The sequence below is a fragment of the Nomascus leucogenys genome, chromosome 19 (assembly GCF_006542625.1).
Source record: "Nomascus leucogenys isolate Asia chromosome 19, Asia_NLE_v1, whole genome shotgun sequence".
NCBI classification, from domain to species: domain Eukaryota; kingdom Metazoa; phylum Chordata; class Mammalia; order Primates; family Hylobatidae; genus Nomascus; species Nomascus leucogenys.
The window spans coordinates 37,960,490-37,985,254 of record NC_044399.1 but is presented as its reverse complement, the minus strand read 5'-3'; the positions used below and the strand labels follow the sequence as shown (position 1 = coordinate 37,985,254).

General features: G+C 49.3%; 2 protein-coding genes across 5 annotated transcripts; both read right to left on the bottom strand.

Moving 5' to 3' along the window:
- Positions 1-719: 719 nt before the first annotated feature.
- PIGS (phosphatidylinositol glycan anchor biosynthesis class S) lies at positions 720-19,053 on the bottom strand. Of its 2 annotated transcripts, XM_003277120.4 has the most exons (12): positions 18,981-19,047; positions 18,568-18,707; positions 18,372-18,483; positions 11,394-11,483; positions 11,008-11,099; positions 9,011-9,218; positions 7,642-7,784; positions 6,127-6,241; positions 4,166-4,311; positions 3,509-3,609; positions 2,196-2,406; positions 720-1,840 (listed from the first exon to the last, which is right to left on the bottom strand). In XM_003277120.4, exons 1-12 carry the CDS (start codon positions 19,018-19,020, stop codon positions 1,565-1,567), a joined length of 1,674 nt encoding a protein of 557 aa, XP_003277168.2. In that variant the 5' UTR covers positions 19,021-19,047; the 3' UTR covers positions 720-1,564. The 2 variants fall into 2 exon arrangements, with proteins under 2 accessions (XP_003277168.2, XP_030656453.1); XM_030800593.1 differs by lacking the exon at positions 18,568-18,707 and having other exon boundaries at positions 18,981-19,053.
- A 1,573-nt stretch (positions 19,054-20,626) lies between these two features.
- Positions 20,627-24,754, bottom strand: ALDOC (aldolase, fructose-bisphosphate C). Of its 3 annotated transcripts, none has more exons than XM_030800585.1 (10): positions 24,296-24,417; positions 23,483-23,538; positions 22,929-23,052; positions 22,634-22,845; positions 22,463-22,517; positions 22,207-22,367; positions 22,005-22,088; positions 21,578-21,752; positions 21,246-21,445; positions 20,627-21,133 (listed from the first exon to the last, which is right to left on the bottom strand). In XM_030800585.1, the coding sequence occupies exons 3-10, from the start codon at positions 23,038-23,040 to the stop codon at positions 21,038-21,040; spliced, it is 1,095 nt and encodes a 364-aa protein (XP_030656445.1). In that variant the 5' UTR covers positions 23,041-23,052; positions 23,483-23,538; positions 24,296-24,417; the 3' UTR covers positions 20,627-21,037. The 3 variants fall into 3 exon arrangements, with proteins under 3 accessions (XP_030656445.1, XP_030656446.1, XP_030656444.1); XM_030800586.1 differs by having other exon boundaries at positions 23,483-23,535; positions 24,296-24,390; XM_030800584.1 differs by lacking the exon at positions 23,483-23,538 and having other exon boundaries at positions 24,296-24,754.
- Positions 24,755-24,765: the final 11 nt, after the last annotated feature.

Sequence of the window (24,765 nt, the reverse complement as noted above, 5' to 3'; positions counted from 1 at the left end):
CAGGCACCGCCCCGCCCCGGCCCCGCCCCTGGGGTGGGCCCTGCGCTGATCCCGCCCGCAGCCCGGCCCAGCCCTCCCGAAATGCCGCCGACGCGGGGGATGGGAGTCGGGGGATCCTGCCCTGGGCTTCATTCTGTTTTTCTAACACTTTCTTGTACTGGTACTAGTGGGGTCCTGACTACCTCTCCGCTTACTCAGTGTGTTCCAGCCTTTCTGCTCGTGAGTCCCAGGCTCAGGGTCTCTGGTTGGATGGTCTTCCCCAGATGGCCTCTTTTCTCCTAGTCACAGCTCAAATGTCATCTGCTCAAAGGGCCTCCCTCACACCCAGTCTGAAGTCCTTCCCCCTCAGTCACCATCTGACCAGCCTGTTTTTGTCTTTCTAATGCATTATGTGAAATTATTTTTATTTGTCCTATGACTCTTCCCCCTGAAAGCTCAGCTCTGTGAAAGCACCGGTCCTGCCTACTTTGTTCTCTGTAGGACCCCTGCACCTAGCAGAAGGCTCCCTGCAGCTGGTGCTCAAGATTTTTTTTTTTTTTTTTTTTTGACCTGATGAATTAGTATCTCAGGTAAAAAGCAGATGCTAACAGACTTGGGCAATCCAGCTAGGAAGGGCACATGGCCACGTGGAAGCAAAGTGGACCTGTGGGCACAGGAGGACAAACACCAGGAAACTGTTACTTACGCGTGAATGCAGAAAGAGTCGAGCTCAGACTTTGTATCATTCCAATTCATATTCAGCCAGTGTTTATTAAGAGCCTACTATACGCCAGACACTTTACATGCTGATCACATTTAATCCTCACAACCACCTCGTAAGGGAGACATCATCAGTGCCATTTGAACGAATGAAAAACTGAGGCTCAGAGAGATTCAAAAGCTTATCCAAAGCTCTCCGGACAATAAGTGCAAAAACAAGGATTTGAATTCAGGACTGTTTGATTCCAAATCTGGAACTTTCTGGAATCTCCGACACACACACGCACACACACACACACAAACACACACACACAGACACACACACAGCACCACGTCCTGAGATGCTGCCTCCTGGACTCTCGCCAGACTGTACCTGACGGACAAAGCCAGCTAGGAGGGAGGGGAGGGAGAAGGTCCCAGAGGTGACCAATGCCTGGCCCCTTCATGACGGCAGGGGCTAGGGCTCTCCCACAGGGACTAGAGAGAAGTGTGGAAGGGAGGGACTTTCCCATAATGCTCCCTCCTCTTAGTGCACGAGTGTACTATGTTGAGAAATGGGGCAAAAGAACAAACAGTCCTTGCCACAGAGGGAGACAGGCAGCAGCCTTATCAAACAAGATAAGGAGACCCGGATGATGTGCCTTTTGAGGCTCCTGGTGGTGGAGAAGGATTGAGCCACGTGAATGGGAAAGGAAGAAAAGATGAACCCATCTTGGAGTGTTGTACTTTGGTTGCTGGAGAGCCAACAGTGGAGACTGGAGACAAATATTTAAGTCATTCCGGCAGGCCCCATGTATGTGCCTCTCAATCTAACACCGCCCACCTTGGCCAGAAAGGAAGGCTTCCTATGGAGGTGCTGCCCTGCTCAGTCTGTCTTCTCAGGCTTTTTCCAGGACTTGCGGGTCTCCAGGAAGATCCTGACCAGGGACAGGAGGATGGGCACAGCCATAGGCAGGAAGAGTGGGATGTAGATGGCAAACTTCTGGTCATCAGGGAAATAAAGGAGGTGGAGGAGTGACGGGTCAAAAAAGGCAAGCTCAGAGGATGTCACAGCTTCCTGGCTGGCGACAAAGGCAGATGCCAGGTGCCCAGAGGCCAACTCTTCTGCTGACTTCTGGACTGCAGCCACAGCCCTGTACACCTAGGAAGGAGAAGGGACAAGAGGGTATACCAGTAAGTCCTAGGCATTGGTGGAAAGGGTGCTGGGCCTTACTGTGCCTTCCATCTACCAAGGAAGATGCCTGGAGTTCATCCAGGACCTATGGAAGTCTGTCTACAGGGATATGGTTTATTTTCCTAGGGTCAGCTTGAAACCTCGCACTCTCATCTGCACTCCTGCTTGGGAGCTGGTACTGCCGTCTAGAGGAAGGCTGGGACACTAAAGATGGCAAGCCCACACATACCGTGGACCTCACAGGCTCTCTGGTCTCACCACACTCTGGCCCTCTCTGGCTACTCCAGTCCCAAGCTGCAGAATCCATCCCCTGCCCGCTTACCTCAGATGCCACGTCATCCTTAATGACAATGTTGCTGATCTTGCCCAGAAGCTGCGCCAGGGAGGTGAGGGTGGTGGTGGCTGTGGCCAGGTTCTCCACTGACCGAGCCCAGAGCAGCCGGTCTAGCTCCCAGGTCATTAGCCCTTCACTCTTGGGCCCTGAAAGCAGGCATTTTGGAGGCACCTGGGGATGAGCAATCCCAAAGAGCAACCTGTAGGAACATCGGAGTTAAGATCAAGGTGGCTGAGACCACAAGGTGGGAGATGATGGCTAAGATTTCTCAAATATCTGTCCTAAGCCAGTGATTTTCAATCTTACCCAGAACCATAAGGGTTAAAGGGAAGTACCTCAGGGTCTTGGGGGCATAAGGGCAACACCAAGCAAGTTGGCCCCAAACACTGCTTCAACCAGTGTTTCTGCTTTTACCTGTTTCTACATTAGATTTCCAAGATCTTGTTTTTTAAAAAAAGGTTCCATGGCTAAAATACTTCTGATAACACCAACTTAGTTTAATCCTTTCACCTTCTCTACCCTCTCTTTGAACAAATGGGGCCAATGGGACTTAGCATTAAGGGATGATCCAGGACTGCCTTTGCCAAGGTACATGTGCTGTGCTTCTCTAAGCCTGCATCTGTGAGACACTGCTAGTCAATCAGAAGAATACTCTTTCCCAATGAGCCCAGACACAGCCTTAGAATCCTCAACACAGAGCCTCAGGCAGCCACTCAATCCATCAGGCAGCATAAGAATTAACAGCTATTTTCTTAAGCAGCCCTAATCACACTCCATGGACCTGACATTCATGAGTCTATTTTTCTTAAAACTGGTTTTGCTGGCTGGGCGCAGTGGCTCACGCCTGTAATCCCAGCACTTTGGGAGGCCGAGGCGGGTGGATCACGAGGGCAGGAGTTCAAGACCAGCCTGGCCAAGATGGTGAAACCCCGTCTCTACTAAAAATACAAAAAATTAGCCAGGTGTGGTGGCGGGCGCCTGTAGTTCCAGCTACTCGGGAGGCTGAGGCAGAGAATTGCTTGAACCTGGGAGGCGGAGGTTGCAGTGAGCCGAGATTGCACCACTGCACTCCAGCCTGGGCAACAAAGCGAGACTCCGTCTCAAAAAAAAAAAAAAAAAATGATTTTGTCACCTACTAGCCTTCTTGGAAGGATGATGGGATCCTTAGAAACTTTTCTTGGTTTCCCTGGGGCTCTAGGCACAGCCAAGATATCCCTGCCAGGTAAGACCTGATTCCACTTTGCAACTCCCCTCTACAGCCAAGGAGACTATGTCCCCAAGTGGATCATCCAGGACCTCACCGCAACTGTGCCAGGAACACCTCCATCACTCGCACCATGTCCACCTCGACTCTCACTGGCAGCACTGAGGCATTATAGGTTTTGGAGTCGACATTATATACCTGAAAGGGGGAATGAGATTGCCACAACATCATACCAGGCCCATGCACAGCTCTGCCCTAGGCACTCTGGAGAGAAAAGGAAGACATATTCTGTGCTCTTTAGAAGCTATAAACCTCACGGTATAGCTAATATTTTTTGAGTACCTACTACGGGGAGCATTAAATACATTATCCCAATTACCCCCTTGAAAGTCCTGTAGAACGTATTTTTTTCTTATCCCATTTTAGAATTCTCCCCCATGAGAAACTTCCAGTCTAACAAGGGAGACAAGGCTCCCAGCCTTGCAAGACTCCCACAAATAAGGCCAAGATGTAAGATGGACACAGAATGATCCTAGGTAAGGGCAAAGGGTCATAGTATAGAAAACACTGGCGGAAACAAAAGTGGGGCCGGCAGAAGAGGGGCATGAGCACATAGCACCCTCACCTCCCTGGTGCCTGCCCCTCCCACAGGCTGGGCCATGGAGGACACCAGAAGGAAAACAGAAGGAACACAGTTTCAGGGACACCTGCCTGTCCCAGAAGCATGGGCTCTGGGGTCTGCGTAGTCTATTACCATAATGCCACCCCAGCGGGGACTGTGGAAGGCATTGGTGGCCACTGGAGCGCCATCCTTGTCCTGAATGTACAGCGGTGAGTGTGCAAGCTCAGGCACGTAGAGTAGAAAGTTGAGCACAGGGTACAAGGAGGCAGCACTGGACCCTGTAGTGTAAAGACAAGGGAAAGCAGAATACCAAAACATGCTGGACCTGGACCTTAGTCCCAGGTCGGCCTCTAACTTGCTGGTCACTCACTCTGGGACTGATTCCCCAACTAACAATCATTAGGATATCCTCCTGCCCAGGGTGTCTCTAGTAAAGGGCTTCAGAATGTTCTCTCGAGATGTGCCACACAGATGGAAACATAGTCCTTAGCTCCAAAACACCCCCAAATTCTCCCTCCTCAAAGGCCCCTTGACTGTCTACGACAGCTTTCTTGGCCACTCCCACAATGTACCCATATTACTACAGATAGTTTTATGCAAACCAGAAATCTGACCTTATGTCAGTTCCCTGCTTAATATCCTTCAATGGCTAGCCACCCCTATCAGGTTAAAGTTCAAACTCCTTAACATGGTCCTTTATGATCTGGCTTCTGCCTACCTTACCAGCTTCATCTTTGGTCACTCACTCACATTTCAGCCACACTAAACTACTCTGAGCTTCCTGAATGCCTAAGCTCTCTCACTCTTCTGCATCTAAGCTCACAGTTCCCTTTGCCTGGAATGCCCTTCTTTTCTCTACTCAGCACTGTTATAAGGTAGTCCCTCAGTCAATGTTTGTTGAATGAATAAATGAACAGAGGAATTTTCTAAGGCCTCACATGCCACCCCCTCACAATCCTCGGGCCACACTAGCCTGCCTCTGGTATCTGAGATTCCACAATTAGATATACTTACTTCGATTTGCCTGTGTTACAGTTCTTAGTCACACCTCCTCTTCCCAGTTTCCACCCGAAAAATGAAAAACTATGGTACTAGCTTCAAGGTTATTCAACCTCAATCAGCAGAACTGTCAATTCAAATTCTGCCCTCAAGTACTTTTGCTGTTGTCTTCCCTATGTGTGTGACAGCCTCTCTCCTAGATGGCTTTTAGGGAGACAGACCCAGCCTAGCCATTCATTTGTAAAAAGTGCTGGGAATCTTTTTTTTTTTTTTTTTTTTTGAGACGGAGTCTCGCTCTGTCGCCCAGGCTGGAGTGCAGTGGCGCAATCTCGGCTCACTGCAAGCTCCGCCTCCCGGGTTCACGCCATTCTCCTGCCTCAGCCTCTCGAGTAGCTGGGACTACAGGCGCCCGCCACCACGCCCGGCTAATTTTTTTTTTTTTGTATTTTTTTAGTAGAGACGGGGTTTCACCGTGGTCTCGATCTCCTGACCTCGTGATCCGCCCACCTCGGCCTCCCAAAGTGCTGGGATTACAAGCGTGGGCCACCGCGCCCAGCCGCTGGGAATCATTTTTAATAAATGCTTTTGGATATGATAGGTGTGAAGATGGAGATATCAACAGAGCATCATGAAAAAGGAACCTAGGGCTCAGGCATGGTGGCTCAAGCCTATAATCCCAGCATTTTAGGGGGCTGGGGTGGGAAGATCACTTGAGGGGAGTTCAAGACCAGCATGGGCAACATAGTGAGATCCTGTCTCTAAAAAAAATTTTGAAAATTAGTCAAGTGTAGTGGCACATGCCTATAGTTCTAGCTACTCGAGAGGCTGAGGTGGGAGGACCACTTGAGCCCAGGAGCTGGAGGCTGCAGTGAGCTATGACTGTGCCACTGCACTTTAGACTGGGCAACAGAGCAAGGCCTTGTCTCAAAAAAAGAAAAAACAAGCCTCAATCGCCACAGTCTCCTCACACCAACCCAACTGGGAACCGTCACTATATATAATCCACCTCCAATTCCCATCCCCCACCCAGCTGAGCCGTCAGGATCCCTCCCTAGCCTGGCAGAAAAGAAAGACCCTCATCCTTAGGTGCTCACCCAGCCGGGACTCCACTGGGTTGATGACATGGGGGAGGTTGTGCATGTCCAAATAATAGCTGGAGGAAGCTGAGTCAAAGCGGGGGTTCACCCCCAACATTGCATAGTAAAGAATCTGGAGAGCAAAGAGGGAGTAGTTACTTTGTTTAGATTTATATTCTACTTTCTCCCAAAAAAGATTTGAGGTGCCCTAAAAAAGACACAATCAGGACAAGGCCACATATAAGAGACAAAATCAGGGCTGAGAGAAAATAATTGCAGAAGAAAACAGCAAAGCCAAGGGTAAAGTGAATAAACTAAATACATGTTTTAAAAACCACGTATTTTACCAGGTTTCCTAACAGTCTACACAAAGAGAGAAACAAAGAACAACATAATTCAGTGTCTACAAGATCAAATCAAGCCAGTTATTCAGAAGCAATTACTCCCACTAGTAAGACCTGATAAAAATTTCTCCCACATGTTTTCCCTACAAGGAGACAGCGTGATACAGAAAGCTACACTCTTCACATCTTTTTTTTTTTGCGATGGAATCTTACTCTGTTGCCAGGCTGGAGTGCAGTGGCACGATCTTGGCTCACTGCAAACTCCACCTCCCGGGTTCAAGCAATTCTCCTGCCTCAGCCTCCCGAGTAGCTGGGACTAAAGGTGCGTGCCACCATGCCCAGCTAATTTTTATACTTGTAGAGACGGGGTTTCACCATGTTGGCCAGGATGGTCTTGATCTCCTAACCTCGTGATCCGCCTGCCTCAGCCTCCCAAAGTGCTGGGATTACAGGCATGAGCCGCCGCACCCGGCCCTTCACATCTTTATTGTTACTACAATAACAAATTTCAGGAAGCATTTTTCTAAAAACTAAATTCCTTAAGAATGGCTCTGCTGGGCTCCATCGCTCATGCCTGTAATCCCAGCACTTTGGGATCCGCCAAGGCAGGCGGATCACGAGGTCAAAAGATCGAGACCATCCTGGCCAACATGGTGAAACCCCGTCTCTACTAAAATACAAAAATCAGCTGGGCATGGTGGCGCACACCTGTAATCCCAGCTACTCAGGAGGCTGAGTCAGGAGAATCGCTTGAACCTGGGAGGTGGAGGTTGCAGTGAGCTGAGATCGCACCACTGCACTCCAGCCTGGTAATAGAACAAGACTCTGTCTCAAAAAAAAAAAAAAAAAAAAAAAAAAAAAAAGATGGGTCATGGCATTAACATCTAAGCACAACTGGTGAGTATAGGTCTAGAGGGAGCTATAGGAAGGTGGTTTGTTAACAAGCACCGACAAACTCCCTCAACTGGATGCCAAGGAAGTAAAGACACCAGAATCTGCCCTCAATGGATGGATGGACACAGACAAGGGCACACACACACCCCCAGTACCCGCCCTTATGACACTCACATACATATACACACAGGAAATTCCTAGCAAATCAGCAAGCTCTAAGAGATGGAGGAACAGACTGCACTTGTAAATATGTATAGATGTTGAAAAGGACTCCTCACCTTGCTCCCGGTCTCACCTGAGAGTCCACAGAGAAGTTGCCAGTGGCACTGAGGGCATTCAGGAAAGGTTGCACATAGCGCAGGACAGCCCCCTCAATGTCCCAGTGGACGTCATGGGACTTGGGGTCTGGGTTGAGCAAACTGAAGGTGATCTCATAGCCTACAGAAACAGGAGTCAGGGAAGTCAGAGGCTCTTGTGGATCAAAGAAGAGGGGCAGCCAGTACTCCCAGCTGAGCTGAACTTGTTTCTCCTCTGGAATGGGGCTGCTTTCCATCATGGAACCAAAAGGAGGACAAAACTGGGATGAGGAACACAGTAAGAAAAAGCTGCCAGGCGCTGTGGCTCATGTCTGTAATCCCAGCACTTTGGGAGACTGAGGCAGACGGATCACTTGAGGCCAGGAGTTCAGGACCAGCCTGGCTATCATGGGGAAACCCCATCTCTACTAAAAATACAAGTATTGGCCGGGTGTGGTGGCTCACGCTGTAATCCCAGCACTTTGGGAGGCCGAGGCAGGCAGATCATTTGAGGTCGGGAGTTCAAGACCAGCCTGGTCAACATGGTGAAACCCCGTCTCTACTAAAAATACAAAAATTAGCTGGGCGTGGTGGTGGGTGCCTGTAATCCCAACTATTCAGGAGGCTGGGGTAGGGGAATCGCTTGAACCTGGGATGCGGAGGTTGCAGTGAGACAAGATCACGTCACTGCACTCCAGCCTGGACAACAGGAGGCTCCGTCTCAAAAAAAAAATAAAATTAAAATAAAAATACAAGAATTAGCCAGACGTGGTGGCATGCACCTGTAATCCTACTCAGGAAACTGTGGAGTGAGAATCGCTTGAACCTGGGAAGCAGAGGTTGTGGTGAGCCAAGATCGCGCCACTGCACCCCAGTCTGGGCAACAGAGCAAAACTGTGTCTCAAAAAATAAAAATAAAAAAATAGGCCAGGTGCGGTAGCTCATGCCTGTAATCCCAGCACTTTGGGAAGCTGGGGCGGGTGGATCACGAGGTCAGGAGATCGAGACCATCCTGGCTAACACAGTGAAACCCCGTCTCTACTAAAAATACAAAAAAATTAGCCAGGAGTAGTGGCGGGCACCTGTAGTCCCAGCTACTTGGGAGGCTGAGGCAGGAGAATGGCGTGAACCCGGGAGGCGGAGCTTGCAGTGAGCCGAGATCGCGCCACTGCACTCAGCCCAGGCAACAGAGCGAGACTCCATCTCAAAATAAATAAGTAAATAAAATAATAATAATAATAACATAAAATAAATAAGAAAAAAATTGAGACTAGAGAAGAAAGGAGAAAGAAGTTGGCATGCAGATTTCCCTCCTGCCCCATGTAATTCATTTCCTCTCCCTTCATGTGGCAGAGCCTGGTGCCCTACCCAAGCTGGACTTGAGAGGCCGCCTCTTCTCAGCGCTCCACTTGTCCTCTGGAAGGTGGTCAGCCAGAGCAGCAGCAAGCACATCCTCAGTCAAAGACATGGCCTGGGCCACCTGGACTATGCGGCGGCCAATGATGTTAAAGGCCTCCCGGTGCATTATCCCCCGCACCACTGCTGTCCTCTTAGGCCCAATGTAGCTCATCATGTCCTGTGGGGGTGAGCAAGGGACAGAATGCCCATGGCTCAGAAAAGAAAGCCGAAAAGCACCCTGGCTCCTATTGTTCCGAATCTGCACCTTTGCCAATGACCAACAGGTTTGCACCTCTCTTGATATTCATGAGCTATTAACTCAGCATTTCTGAGCTATGAGTATATATTGTTTTCATTTGTTTCCGTTCCCTTCTTTTTCCCAGCAGACATGGGTCCAGGCAGCATCTAACTCTTCAGGGGCTGGTAAAATGGTGAAATAGAAACTCAGAGATGGCATGCTGAGCAAGAAAAGCAGAATAAACTGACAACTGGAGAGTCTGATATAAAAATGGCACATGGCAAAGAAACAAGTATTCACAATAGCATTATTTCTAGCAGTAAAACCTAGAAATAATCCAAATGTCCATTAGCAATAGAATGGGTAAATTATGTTTATGTTTATACAATGATACATAGATTCAACTATATAATTATGGATGATTCTCTCACCAGACTCTGCCACATGAAGGGAATAAAATAAAAGTGGCAGAGGAACATGTGCTATATGCCACCATTTATATAAATTCAAAAATGTAAAATTAAATACATTGTTTATAGAGATACAACATATGTGACCAAACTCTAAGGAAAAGCAAGAAAATTACAAACACAAAATCTGGTTGCCTTGGGCCGAAAGGGAATGGAGTATAACCATGGAAGTACACACTGTGCTACTGCACTGCAGTCTGTGAGCTGGGGGTGGGATGGGGATGTTCATTAACATTTTCTTTAGTGTTTTTATAAAAATTAAATATTTCATTATAAGTTTTCTTTTTGAGACAGAGTCTCACTCTGTCGCCCAGGCTGGAGTGCAGTGGCACTATCTTGGCTCATTGCAACCTCCGCCTCCTGGGTTCAAGTGATTCTCCTGCCTCAGCCTCTCGAGTAGCTGGGACTACAGGCACCCACCATCACGCCCGGCTAATTTCTGTATTTTTAGTAGAAATGGGGTTTCACCGTGTTGACCAGGCTGGTCTCGAATTCCTGACCTCAAGTGATCCGCCTGCCTCGGCCTCCCGAAGTGCTGGGATTACAGGCATGCACCACCGCACCCAGCCGATTCTTGTATTGTTAGTAGAGATGGGGAGTGCAGTGGCATGATATTAGCTCACTGCACCCTCCACCTCCCAGGCTCAAGTGCTCCCCCCGCCTCAGCCTCCAAAAGTAACTGGGACTACCACATCCAGCTAATTTTTTTTATTTTTTGTAGAGATGGGGTTTTGCCATGTTGCCCAGGCTGGTCTTGAACCCCTGAGTTCAAGCAAACTGCCTGCCTCAGCCTCCCAAAGTGCTGGGATTACAGTGTGAGCCACCAGACCCAGCCAGTATTCTTTATGAAAAATATGTGGAGGCCGGATGTGGTGGCTCACACCTGTAATCTCAGCACTTTGGGGGGCCAAGGCAGGTAGGTCACAAGGTCAGGAGTTTGAGACCAGCCTGACCAACATGGTGAAACCCCGTCTCTACTAAAAATACATTACATGGCACATGCCTGTAATCCCAGGTGCTCAGGAGGTTGAGACAGGAGAATCACTTGAACCCAGGAGGCGGAGTCTGCAGTGAGCTGAGATCCCGCCACTGTACTCCAGCCTAGGCAACAAAGCAACACTCCGTCTCAAAAAAAAAAAAAAAAAATTTTTTTGGAGAGCAAATGGAAGAAATGGGTAGCAATGATGCAAGAAGGAGGTGACCCAGGAGTCCACGAGCTGAAGGGATAAGGCAAAGTCGCAGCCTCTCTGTTACCTTACCTGGGGAAGAAGTGAGGAGTGTTCAGAGATCACGTACACAGTCAGGGAGCCCTCCGCTTGTTCCTGAGGCTCATCTAACATGGCTTCTGCCTCTGGGGTAAGAACAGGTGGTACACCAAGAGCAAAACACCATTCCATCTCCCCCCAGCCCCACAGAATGCCTGACCCACCCCTTCACCCACATTCAGCTGACACAGTGGTCAGGCTTGGGTAAGCCAATCAACCTCTCTGGCCCTCAGTGGACTGGGCTGAATCCCACAGTTCCTCATTCCCAGCATTCCAAGAGAGGTTTTGGAGGTAAGCCAAAGCATGGGAACTATGCACTTAGAGATCAGAAGGAAAAAGAGTGCTTCACATTAAAATGGTGTGCTCATCCCTTCCCATACCTTGCACACTGCCCAATGACAGGGCCTCCTCTTCATGGTCCAAAGCCCTCCGATAGGCCTTCTGGAAACGGCATTTGATTTTCATTTTGTCTGGGAGGGATAAGAAGTAGCACGATGAAAAGAGCAAGCATCAGGCCTCTGCCCACCTTCCCAGACCTAACACTGTCCAGCATCTGAGGACAGCAAGATGGCTGTTTACAGAAAAAGACCAAGCAGCTGCAGCCAACTCTAATGATTTCTGCATAGATGATATCAAACACATGACACCCATTTCTCCCATCTGCCCCAGCTCTTGCCTTCACCTCTGCACACACTGGTCCTTCAGCTTGAAATGTCTTCCCACTGGGAAATCTATTTCAATAGTCATTACATTAATAGGCAAAAGGAGAAAAACCATATGGTCATTCCAATCACTGCCCCAAAATAATTAAATTCAGTGAACGTTCCTGATAAAAACAAAACACACAGGCTGGGCACGGTGGCTCATGCTTGTAATCCCAGCACTTTGGGAGGCCGAGGCAGGCGGATCCCTTGGTCTCATGAGTTGGAGATCAGCCTGGGCAACATGATGAAACCCCATCTCTACAAAAAATACAAAAATTGGCCAGGTATGTGCCAGACACAGTGGCTCACACCTGTAATCCCAGCACTTTGGGAGGCCAAGGCGGGTGGATCACCTGAGGTCAGGAGTTCGAGACCAGCCTGGCCAACATGATGAAACCCCATCTCTACTAAAAATACAAAAAATTAGCTGGGTGTGGTGGCAGGCGCCTGTAATCCCAGCTACTCAGGAAGCTCAGGCAAGAGAATCACTTGAACCCAGAAGGCGGAGGCTGCAGTGAGCCGAGATCACACCATTGCACTCCAGCCTGGGCAACAAGAGCGAAATTCCATCTCAAAAAAAAAAAAAAAAAAAAAAAAAGCCAGGTATGGTGGTGCACACCTGTAGTCCCAACTACTTGGGAGGTTGAGGTGGGAGGATGACTTGAGCCTGGGAGGCAGAGGTTGCAGTGACCTGAGATTGCACCACTGCACTCCAGCCAGGGTAGTAGAACCAGACCTTGTCTCAAAAAAATAAAAAATAAAAAACCACACACTTAATGACAAAACATTAAACATAATTCTATAAAGTTAATAATAAAACAAGGATGCCTGCTATCTCCTCTATTCTCATTGTTATTCAGTATTGTTCTTTCTGAAGTTCTTGACCAATGTAATATGTGAAGAAAGAGAAAGAAAACTTATAAGTATTGGAAAGAAACAGACAAAATGGCCACTTTGAAGTAGCATAATTATTTCTCAAGAAAATCAGAACCAACTGAAAAACTATTAGAACTAGCAACAGTTCAATAAGATGACTAGATACAAGAACATGCAAGAATCAATACCCGCATAAATACCAGCAATATCTGATTAGAAACATCTCTTAAAACCTCAATCACATTAACAATAAAGTATAAAAATACCCAGGAATAAATGTATAAAACTCTAAGAAGAAAACTTCAAAGACTTTACTGAAGGACATAAAATATCTGAATAAAATGGAAAAGTATACAAGGTCCCTAGATGAATATTATAAAGATGTCACATTATAAAGACTATTATAAAGATGTCAACGCTCCCCAAATTAATATATACATGTAAGCCAATCCTGAAGGGATTTTTTTTGCCTCCTGAAACTTGACAAGCTAAACCTAAAATTTATTGAAAAAGTTCCTCTTTTCTTTATAAAAGAATTCCAGGTCATACATTTCTTCCAGGAAGAAGAAATGACAGAATTGTAAAAGTCACTAATTTGGACAGGTGTGGTGGCTGATGCCTGTAATTCCAGCACTTTAGGGTCCGAAGTGGGAAGATTGCTTAAGCCCAGGAGTTTGAGACCAGCTCGGGGAACACAGTGAGACCCCGTCTCTACAAAAAATTTAAAAATTAGCTGAGGCCAGGTGCAGTGGCTCACGCTTGTAATCCCAGCACTTTAGGAGGCCAAGACAGGTGGACTGCTCGAGGCCAGGAGTTCAAGACCAGCCTGGCCACCATGGTGAAACCCCGTTTCTACTAAAATTACAAAAATTAGCCAGGCATGGTGTCTGTGTGCCTGTAATCCTAGCTACTCAGGAGGCTGAGGCAGGAGAATCGCTTGAACCCGGGAGGTGGAGGATGCAGTGAGCTGAGATTGCGCCACTGCACTCCAGCCTGGGTGACAGAGTGAGACTCTGTCTCAAAAATAAATAAATAAATAAAATAAAATAAAATAAACAAAAAATTAGCTGGGCACAGTGGCACATTCTTGTAGTCTCAGCTACTTGGGAGCTTGAGGTAAGAGGACCACTTGAACCCAGGAGTTCAAGGTTACAGTGAGCTATGATTGGGCCACTGCACTTCAGCCTGAGTGTCAGACCCTATCTCAAAAAAAAAAGGACCCCTTCTCTACTTTTTCTTTTTTTTTTTTTTTTTTTTGAGATGGAATCTGGCTCTGTTGCCCAGACTGGAGAACAGCAGTGGGATCCCGGCTCGCTGCAACATCCGCCTCCCCGTTTCAAGCAATTCTTCTACCTCAGCCTTCCAAGTAGCTGGGATTACAGGCATGTGCCACCACACCCAGCTAATTTTTATATTTTTAGTAGAGACAGGGTTTTCCCATGTTGAGCAGGCTGGTCTTGAACTCCTCACCTCAAGTGATTTACCCGCCTCGGTCTCCCAAAGTGCTGGGATTACAGGCGTGAGCCACTGCACCTGGCCTACTTTTTTTTTTTTTTTGAGACAGAGTCTCGTTCTGTCTCCCAGGCTGGAATGCAGTGGCACAATCTTGGCTCAATGAAACCTCTGCCTCCTAGGTTCAAGCAATTCTCCTGTCTTGGACTCCGGAGTAGCTGGGACTACAGGCACACACCACCACACCCAGCAAATTTGTGTATGTTTAGTGGAGAAGGGGTTTCACTACATTGCCCAGGCTGGTCTGAAACTCCTGACCTCAAATGATCCACCGCCTTGGCCTCCCAAAGTTCTGGGATTACAGGCGTGAGCCACTGTGCCTGGCCACACACCAGTAGTCCTACCTACTTGGGAGGCTGAGGTGGGAGGTCTGATTGAGCCTAGGATTTCAAGGCTGCAGTAAGCTATGATTGAGCCACTGCACTGCAGTCTGGGTGACAGAGTGAGACCCTGTCTCTAAAAAAAATAAAAATTAAAAAAAGCACTATCTTGTGACTGCTAATGAAATGGATTCCATGATCAAATAGGTGCTAAAAATATCATGTAAAAGGTTGATGAGAAAGTCTAAAATATAGAGATCAGGCTGATAATACCTGAACTCACTACATAGTCTTTGCATCACCCAAAATGGAACAACTAGCCATTAAGTGCTTCAGGATACAACACAATAGGAAGTACACTGCACCACCTACAATGTATTCTCATCCAAAAAATTGAACCTGGCTTTAATCAAACCACTAGATCTAACTCCCAGTTTATAAGAAATATGGATGCTAGAGGAATGAGTTAAATTAAACTGTGAGGAAGCTACTTGCCAAATCCCAAATGTGAGATGTTCTATAAAACAAATGACCTGGTTTCTCCAACAAATCAATGGTGTGAAAGAAATGTATGGGGGTAGGGTGGGGGGAGCTGACATAAAATAAAAGTGACAAAAAGACAAATGCAACTTATTGATCCTGATGGAATAAACCATCTGTGAAAGGATTCCTTGGAGATAACTGGAGAGATCTAAATACAGACTGAGAATTAGGTGATATTAAGGAATCACTGCTAACTTAGTTAGGTGTGATAATGGTAGTCATGTTTAAAAAAGAAACAAAAAACCTTCAATGGCTTCCCTTCTTATCTAGAATAAAAGCCTAGAATGCAAATTCTCACAATGACCTACCAGGCCCTAAGTGATTCAGCCCCATTCTACTGTTCTGGTTTTATTTCATTTCCTCTTTCTCTCTTCCTCATTCACCCCAGTGAGGCCACAGGGAGATTCTCACTGCTCCTGAAAGGTACAACACTTGCTCTTAACTCAGGACCTTAGACATGCTTTTCCCTCTGCCAAGATGCTCTTCCCCCAGATATCTGCACAGTCTATTCCCTCGCCTTTTAGGTATTTACTTGAATGTCCTCTTTTCAATGAGACCTCCCTTGTCCACCCTATCTAAAACTGCAATCCCCTCCCATTCCTCAAGAAAATTCCCTCTCCTCCTGTCCTGCTCTATTTTTCTTCTATCACCATCTAACATACATTTGACTTACTTGTCTTTTTTTCTTTTTTTTTTTTTTTGAGATGGAGTCTCTTGTCACCCAGGCTAGAGTGCAGTGGTGGGATCTTGGCTCACTGCAACTTCCACCTCACAGGTTCAAGCGATTCTCCTGCCTCAGCCTCCCAAGTAGCTGGGATTACAGGCGCCCGCCACCACGCCCGGCTAATTTTTGTATTTTTAGTAGAGATGGGGTTTCACCATGTTAGCCGGGCTGGTCTCGAACTCTTGATCTCAAGTGATCTGCCTGCCTCGGCCTCCCAAAGTGCTGGGATTACAGGTGTGAGCTACCATGTCCAGCTTTGTCTTTTTTATTGTCTTCTTCTTGTCTGTTTTGTTCACTGCTATATCTCTAGTAACTAGAACTGTATCTGACATAAGTACACAATAAATACTTGTTGAATAAATGAACAACCCTATTACTATTTCTGTCTAACAGATGAGGAAACCAATGTTTAGAGAAGTTAACAACCTTACTCAAATTTACACAAATAAGTGGCAGAACAAGGCTTGAATTCCAGCTCTCTGATCCCAAATTCTATACTCTTGGTCACCCTTTATACGTGTTGCCTATACTATACGTTTACAGTATACCCATATTACTGAACACTGTGTCATCAAATATGAAGAAATCCATGATAAACTGAAAACAATCAAATTGCAAACTAACTTGTGAGGGATGGTCCAAGTTTCGTTTAGAAAACAAGAAGTTTGGCTAGGCATGGTGGTTCACGCCTGTAATCCCAGCACTTTGGGAGGCCGAGGCAGGTGGATCACCAGAGCTCAGGAGTTTAAGACCAGCCTAGCCAACATGGTGAAACCCCATATCTACTAAAAATGCAAAAAATTAGCTGGGCGTGGTGGCAGGCGCCTGTAATCCCAGCTACTTCAGAGGCTGAGGCAGGAGAATCGTTTGAACCCAGGAGGCAGAGGTTGCAGTGAGCTGAAATCGTGCCATTGCGCTCCAGCCTGGGCAACAAGGGTGAAACTCCATCTCAAAAAAAAAAAAAAGAAAAGAAGTTTGTGTGTGTACAGAGGCTGAACCATACGAAATATTTTTTTAAAAAAATGTTTTAACCAGCCGGGTGCGGTGGTTCACACTTGTAATCCCAGCACTTTGGGAGGCTGATCACTTGAGCCCAGGAGCTCGAGACCAGCCTGGGCAACATGGCAAAACCCTATCTCTGCTAAAAATACCAAAACAAATCAGCTGGGTGTGATTGTGTGTGGCTGTAGTCCCAGCTACTGAGGCAGGTGGGCTGAGGTGGGAGGATCGCTTGAGCCCAGTAGGTCAAGGCTGCAGTGGGCCCTGATCATGCCACCATACTCCAGCCTGGGCAACAAAGAGAGACCCTTTCTCAAAAAAAATAAAAATGTTTTCACCAAGGCTAAAGAACTAAAAAAGTAAATGGCACACGGGCACCTCATGCTCTAGACTCAGCCCAAATCTCCAGTCATTCCCAGTCTTTCACTACGCATTCCAGTAAGGCAAAACTGCTCATAGGTCCCCCAATATGCTGATTCACCCTGCCACACTTTCACACAGGAGTATAGTTTGTTGGTTAAAAGACTGAACACTGGAATCAGTCAGGCCTGGATTTAAATCCCAGTTCCATCTCTTACTAGCTGTGTGATCTTGAACAAGTTAAATTCTCTAAGCCTCAGTTTCTTCATTTATAAAATGGGGATCATATCATTAGAAAGGATTAAATGAGGCAACACATATAAAATGCTTCACCTAGTTTCTCGCACACAGCGAGCAACAACTATCAGCTATCCTTATACTGTCTCATGCTATTCACTTTGCCTGAAATTCTCTCCCTCCCTTTCCCATTTAACCTGAATTCCTACACATCCTTTAAAAATCCGACTTAAGAATTACATGTCTCAAAACTTTCTCTGCCTTTCTTTCCTCCCAGATGGTTAATACTCTTTACTAAGTGCAATCTCTGTTTCTTGTATACTTCTACTGTAATTTATTTTATCTTTCTCCCCTACCTATGAACATCTTGAAACCATTATCAATTTCTTATTCATTCCTAAATTCCTGGTACCTAAAAAAAGTACCCCAGTAAAGTGTTTAATGTTAAACTGAATAGGGGCTGGGCGCGGTGGCTCACGCCTGTAATCCCAACACTTTGGGAGGCTGAGGCGTGCGGATCACCTGAAGTCAGGAGTTCGAGAGCAGCATGGCCAACATGGTGTAACCCCGTCTCTACTAAAAATACAAAAATTAGCTGGGCGTGGTGTCGCGCGCCTGTAATCCCAGCTACTCGGGTGGCTGAGGCAGAAGAATCGCTTGAACCCAGGAGGCGGAGGTTGCAGTGAGCCAAGATGGCGCCACTGCACTCCAGCCTGGGCGACAGAGCGAGGCTCCGTCTCAAAAAATAATAAATAAATAAATAAACGAACTAAATAGGGCCTATATGCAAATCCAATTTAATTTCAAACTCTGTGTTCTTTCCACTATATCCCACCTCTTCCCCTATACCCTGATGGGCATCAACTGCTTCCAATTAGGTAGCCTGTCTTATGAGTAAAATTGCTATTTAGTGACTGTGAATTTGAAAGTAGTTTTTTTCTGACCAAACACACTGTTCATTCAGAGAGGTCTTTCAACAGTAAGTTTTTAACTGCGTTTATGTTACACCCCCGCTCCTCCCACCCAGCTCAGCTCTGAACTGAGCTCAGACGCGAAAAGCAGCCCTGATCCCCAGGAACTCACATTTCAGAGGAATCTCTCTTTCATGCACAACGGTGAAGGGCAGCTTCTCCTGGTCGTCCAGGGGCACTGACTCCCGCGTAAACACGACAGTGACAGGCACCATGAGGCGGAGCTACAGGAAGGAGCATCAGGGCCGTCACTGAGTCTCCGCCTTGCCGGGGGGCTGTCCCCCGACCCTCCCGCACAGCAGTCTCACCTGCAGGGCATTCAGCCCACTGATCTGGGAGTAAGGCAACGAGGCCCGGTAGGTCTCCGTGGTCTTCCACCAGAGAGGTAGCCCCAGCACGATGGCCACCGCAGCGAAGAAGAGGGCGGCGCGCTTGCCCCGGGCCACCTCTGAGAGCATGGGGAACCGACTGAGGCCCTGGAAACGGGCTAGGGTACCGGCCCCATCCCCGACGCGGAGAAGCCCCAGCCACAGGCCTCCAGGGGCCCGCGTTCATTGGGATCCCAGTGCGAAGGGACCCGGCCCAAGCCTGAAGGGAATCTCGTCTGAAGAGACCCCCGAGCCCCCCGCCCGCGGGACCTCTCGCACACCACAAGCCCCACCCCTGCTATTCCTCCCTTGCCATCAGCTAGCTGCAGGCCCCCACCCGAAGCCCACCGCACCTAGGTCTGTAGCCGCAGCCCCAGCCCCGGCGGCCGCCATGCTAGCTTCCGGCTGCTCCGGCCACCGTGGGGGGCGGAGCTTCGTGAGCCTCACCCAATCGGAATCTCCGCAACGAGGGGGCAGGACCGCGGCAGTGATCAGGGCCAATCGCGAGCACTACTCCAGACCCGCAGGCGGGAGCAAGCGGGCGAGGGGTGGGAGGGCTCCGCTGGGAGTTTCGCTGGGGGTCTGAAAGGAAGTCACCCGAGCGCGGAGGGACTGCCGAGGGGCCGTGCGGGTTTCGGCGCTGTTGGAACGAAGTCCCCCGCTTCCCTGTTGAACACACTTCTAGCCCCGCAATCAAGAGCGCAACCTCTGCAGTCCTTAAATACTAGCTGGGCAACTACAGGCAGCTCCGAGGCTCATCTGGAAATGGAGATACTTACATAAATGAGGGCGTTCTTGTGAGGAGCCTGGCACACGGAAAGCCCTCAGCGCCAACTGTCACGGTCTTATTATCCTTATCGTAGAGCTCCTCTTGGGGTGCCCTCTCCTCAAAGCCTCAAACACGGAGGTAGCAAGCTAGTATGTTTTAGCACAATTGGCTCTCTCGCTATTTTAAAATACGTTTTAATTCATTTCCAACTTGGAAAACTCAGGATACTGCACTTAAAAATCTTGAAAAGTCATGAGCCCAGACTCTAGATGCTGATCACTGCGGTTCAAATCCTGGCTTCATCACTTATTAGGTGAGTGATCGTGAGATCGTTCTGTGCCTGTTTTCTCTATTAAAATAGGGATAATAGTAATAGTACCTACTTTATAGAGTTGTATGAAATGTGTCAGTACATATAAAGTGATTAGAACAGGGTTCGTGCTATGTGCAAGCTATTTTTGTTATTATAAGGTCAGGCCACACAGGGTGGAGCATTTGTAGCCTCCCTAGTTGACACAGAACACACGCAGCTTGTTATCTCTTCTTTTTATCTGCTTAGACTCAGGTTCTCAGCCTACCTCACAACCCAGCCCAGTGGTCAAAGTTCAGCATCAGGCCTCACCAGAGCTGTCCTTACCCAGACCCTCAAATTGGGTCCCTTTGTGCCCACTTCTACCCCAAACGAGAATGGGCCATAGCCCTTGGCAACTTCCTAGATGCCCTGCTCAGCCCTGGCAGCCCGCAGAGCCTTCGCTTTCCTCTTTGGGCGGGAGTCCAGGTGCTCGCTCGCCCTTATTGGTGTGGCTCCCCCTAGTGGAAGGTGCCAGGTCCCAGCTGGGCTTAACACTGCGAGATGGGAGAGACTCCCACCCACTCTTATCCCAGCCTGTCCTGCTGCCTCCCTGCTTTGAGCCTTGCACAAATCTGCCTTCAGGAGTTGCCAGCCTGGCCTCACTCCATCCTTCTGTAGCTGCAGCCCAGTGCCACTGATGTGGCAGTCCCTAGAAGACTTGCAGTCTTCCTCATTGCCCCACTCCAGACTTGGACATCAAGAGAGCAAGAGCCTGAGCTGGGGATGGTGACTGCATGTGCCCTTCCTCCATAACTGGAAGCCCAGTAAGACTCAAATCCCACCCTCTCCACCTCCAGAGTCAGAGGGCCCAGAGACAGAATTAGCAGAGATCAGAAACTGGGAGGTGGGAATTTGATGTGTAAAACAGACAGGCAAAGTAGAATGTTTTGCTACCATTTATTTGCTGTATGGTATGTACTCAAGGCATGAGTCAGGGCTTCTGTACTACCCTCTGATCCCAGGAGATAGGGCGGGCAAGAAGGAGAGCCCAGGGAGAAGCTAGCTCATCATGGGAAAATTGTGGGAGCTGGCAGAGGTAGGGGGAGACCCAGCCATCCTGTTCTGACTTCTAGCAATTTCTTCTGCCCTCAGTCATGAGGGGCTCCCTATCCTCCCATCCTATGGTCCCAGGTGCAGCAATGAGAGAGGGGAAGGGAGGAGAGAAAGGAAGACAAGTTGGTGCCAGGTGAAGGCATCTCTGCTCTGCATAGCTATTTGGCCCTGGCCATGACTACAAGCAAAAGTGGGCGTAGATGGCTGGGCCAAGGGCTGTGGTATGGAGTGGATACTCAGTAGGCATGGTTGGCAATGTAGAGAGACTGTGCTGCTGCTCCACCATCTTCTCCACTGCCTTCATACTTGCCCTGGGCTGCAAGCCCATTCACCTGCAAAAGGGAGCACGGAGTAAGCAGGCTGAGCCAGCCCACAGGTGCCAAGCCCTGCCAGGCTATAGCCTCTGGGTGCTGCCCCCACCCACCACCACCTGTAGCTCCCAACCTCAGCCCGCTTGATGAACTCCTCAGTGGCAGCCCCAGCATTGTCCCGTTGCCCTCGCCAGGCATTGAGTGCAGAGGCTTGCAGGGCACGCCCATAGGAAAAGGTAAGCGCCCAGGGCCGGGGAAGGGGGCAGCGGTTGATGGCATTGAGGTTGAATGATGCCTCTTCTTCGCTCTGACCCCCAGACAGGAAGGTCACTCCTAGTGTGGAGGAGAGAAGACAAACTGACTGGTCACTCCCAATTTTTCCAGGATAGGTAACCCCTGAAGGCCACAAGAAGGACCTGAAGATGGGCCTTAGGGATAGGAGCAGGTTAGGGAGCTGGGTAGTACCTGGGACAGCTGGGGGCACAGTGCGACGCAGGGCAGTGACAGTTGCCATGGCAATCTCCTCTGGGGTATACTTGATGGGACAGGCATGGCCCGGGGTTACCATGTTGGGCTTGAGCAGGGTCCCCTCCAGGTACACATGATGGTCACTCAGGGCCTTGTACACAGCAGCCAAGACCTGGGTGGGGATTAGAGGAGGTTTACTAAGGGTCTGGGCCCCCACTGGTTACTGCTCGATGCTCCCTATCTAGGGGTACATGGGCACAGACTGTGAGGGCTCAGTACAGGCTCAGATCACAGGCCTGTGCCAGGATGAAGTGAAAAAGTGCTAGGGGAAAGTGTACCTGGATCTAAGCTGGGGGCTCTGGGGAACAGGCACTCCTGCCGAGCTGTCCCTGCAGTATGTTTGTGTGCCCAGATGTGGACTCACCTTCTCTGTAACATACTGACAACGTTTGAGGTCATGGTCTCCATCAGGCAATATTTCAGGTTCCACAATAGGCACAATGCCATTCTGCAGGCAAGAGCAGAGATGCTTGGGAGGGGCAGTAGGGGAGATGAAGAAAGCCTTGTAACTCTCTCCCCACCAGGCATACAGGGCACCTAGCTCACCACCCTCCCAACACACACACCTGCTGGCAGATACTGGCATAACGGGCCAGCACGTTGGCATTCTCCAGAATGGCAAGTGCAGAGGGTGTGCGCTCACTGATTTTCAGCACACAGCGCCACTTGGCAAAGTCAGCACCATCCTTCTTGTACTGGGCACAGCGTTCTGAGAGCCCATCCAGCCCTGCAAGCACGGTGCCAACCTCATTATTCTGCCCCTCTTTTACCAGCATCAACTATCTAACACCTCTTTGGTCCTCAAGCCCACCCATCCTATACCTTGAGTGGTGGTTTCTCCATCAGTCCCAGCTAGAGGCACCACACCCTTGTCAACCTGTAGAGGAAGCACAAGCAGAGGGTTGAATCCAGGCAGGATTCTCCTTGCTACCCCTCCTACACAAGCTTATTTTCACACCCAGCTTCCATTCAGAGCAGGGCCAGGGGCTGCACCTTGATGCCCACGACGATGCCCTTATCCTGGATGGTTCGGACGAAGGGAACACCATTATCATCTTTCTGGTAGAGGGTCTCATGGAAGAAAATGACGCCTCCAATGCACTTTTTCACACGGTCATCAGCACTGAACAGGACCTGGCGGTACAGCCGGCGGTTCTCCTCTGTGTTCTCCACCCCAATTTGGCTCAGCCGCTTGGCCATGCTGCCTAAGGGGCAAAGAAAGGCAGTGAGAACATCCCCAGGGTCCCCTAGCCACCTGTACCCTACCTGGCTACAGATGTCCACTTACCTACAGACTCATCCGCAGCCAGAATGCCTTTGCCCGGGGCTACAATCCGCAGGGCAATGTCAGACAACTCCTTCTTCTGCTCAGCAGAAAGGGCTGGGTACGAGTGAGGCATGGTGACAGCTCCCTGGAGTGGAGACAAGATAAAAAAGCCAGACCTCACCCACTACCTCCTCTGCTGCCTCTCCTGGCCAGATGGGCCAAATGGCCTCCCCCATCAAGCAACGGGCTGGGAACAGGGCAGCAGTCCTTGGCATGAGTCCTGGGCATCAAGTGGCACCAGTCCTTCTGACAGCTAGCAAGCTTAGGGCTCCAGTTCCCACATCTCCTTTTGTCCCTGGTAGGCATCCTTCCCAGCCCTGGGGAAAGATGCAGGGTGGGGGTGGGCAAGTGAGCAGCCCTGAAGCCACAGGTCTTCTGATGAATCTGCTGCCCAATCGAGGATGCCAACCCTTATTTCACTGAACTTGGCCCCTTGTTGAGGTAGGCAGAAGCCCTGGCCTTTCCAGCTTCCCTTTTCTCATCCTCCACAGGACCCCTAGGGAAAGTGTACTTACTTCCAAGGCTTCAGAATGAGGCAAAAGTACTTATTGCCACCCTCTTCTCTCAGCTTCTAGAGGAAAAGGTTGGAAGAACAGGTAGGGAATAGGAATGGCACAAATACCAGTCACAGGCTCCTACAGCTTCTCCTTTTCTGTACTCCACACCTGCCTGCCTATGCCTATTGCCTACTCCCACCCAGTACCGGAGGTTGGCCCCAGTGGAGCTGCAGTGTTGTAGGAAAGAGGGCCCAGCGGGTCAGCTGTGTTAGTGTGTGGAGACTGCGGTTAGTGACACCTCCGGGTCATCTAACCTGTGGCAGGAGGGATAGCAATAGGAAGCACTTCAATTCCCCACAACTCAGACACCCAGACGAGAGGGCAGAGGACCAAGGCTGAAAGGAGTAGAGAGCCTGAGAGAGATGACACTGAGGGGAGGTAGTGGTGACGCAGGCTAACCAGTCAGCGGGAGAGACCTAGACTAGGGGGCAGAGAAGGCGGGAGAACTGGAGAGAGGACCTAGCCTAGGAGGAGAGGGAGCAGGCTGAGAAAGAAATGCTCTGGGTAGGAGAGGCAGACTCCAAGGAAAAATCCAACAAGTAGAGGAGGATTTGGGATTGGAAAAGCTGAGATCCAGGTGGGAGAGCTGAGGAGGGATAGAACAGAAGAGGTTGAGCCATGGGGTTTCAAGTACGCGGAAAGGAGCAAAGATGTTAGGAAAGGGTCGAAAGGGCACATCCCGGAGTCCCAGGTAGCAGGACGAGGATGGCAGGGGAAGAGCCAAGGAGACGAAGCGGAGATATTGAGGGCTCCCGCCTTGCCTGGCCTTACCTGTGCGCAGCCAGTTAGCAGCTGCAGCCACAAGCACAGCTCGGGTTCTGATCCGCAAACAGATGCGGCTGCAGCCCTGGCTCCCTCTGGTAAATGAGGCTGCGGATGTCGCAGAGCTACGTGACTCCTCCGGGGGCGTGGCCTGCATGCCCCGCCCTGACCACATCCCCTCCCCAGGACTGGTGTCCGGGACAAGACCACGCCCTCAGAGGCGGGGCGGCGAGGTGGAGTGAGCGCCCCGCCAGGCATCCGTGGCTGTTAGGGACTGCCCTCCCACCTCGGGGAGCCTGGCAATGACCTTGCGTTCATTTCTGCCACAATCCCTTTACCACGTGCCGGGCACTTCCTGGATGCTGGGGATTAAGCTTGGTCTGGTGAAGAGGAGGCACCAGAACAGTAACAACAGGTTGAGTAGGTAGGGCAGAAGCATCTTCAAGGTGCCCAAGTTCAGGGCAGGAAGTAATGAACTG

Excerpts from the sequence above, each read along its gene's own strand:
- PIGS (XM_003277120.4), bottom strand. The coding sequence starts at position 19,020 with ATGGCGGCCGCCGGGGCTGGGGCTGCGGCTACAGACCTAG. Across the intron at positions 9,219-11,007 it reads ACTCCTCACTTCTTCCCCAG|GACATGATGAGCTACATTGG; the intron begins GTAAGGTAACAG and ends TCACCCCCACAG. Across the intron at positions 3,610-4,165 it reads CCCGCTGGGGTGGCATTATG|GTATATAATGTCGACTCCAA; the intron begins GTAATAGACTAC and ends TCCCCCTTTCAG.
- ALDOC (XM_030800584.1), bottom strand. The coding sequence starts at position 24,544 with ATGCCTGGCGGGGCGCTCACTCCACCTCGCCGCCCCGCCTCTGAGGGC. Across the intron at positions 22,846-22,928 it reads GGCTGCGGATGAGTCTGTAG|GCAGCATGGCCAAGCGGCTG; the intron begins GTAAGTGGACAT and ends TTTGCCCCTTAG. Across the intron at positions 22,089-22,206 it reads ATGCCAGTATCTGCCAGCAG|AATGGCATTGTGCCTATTGT; the intron begins GTGTGTGTGTTG and ends TCTTGCCTGCAG.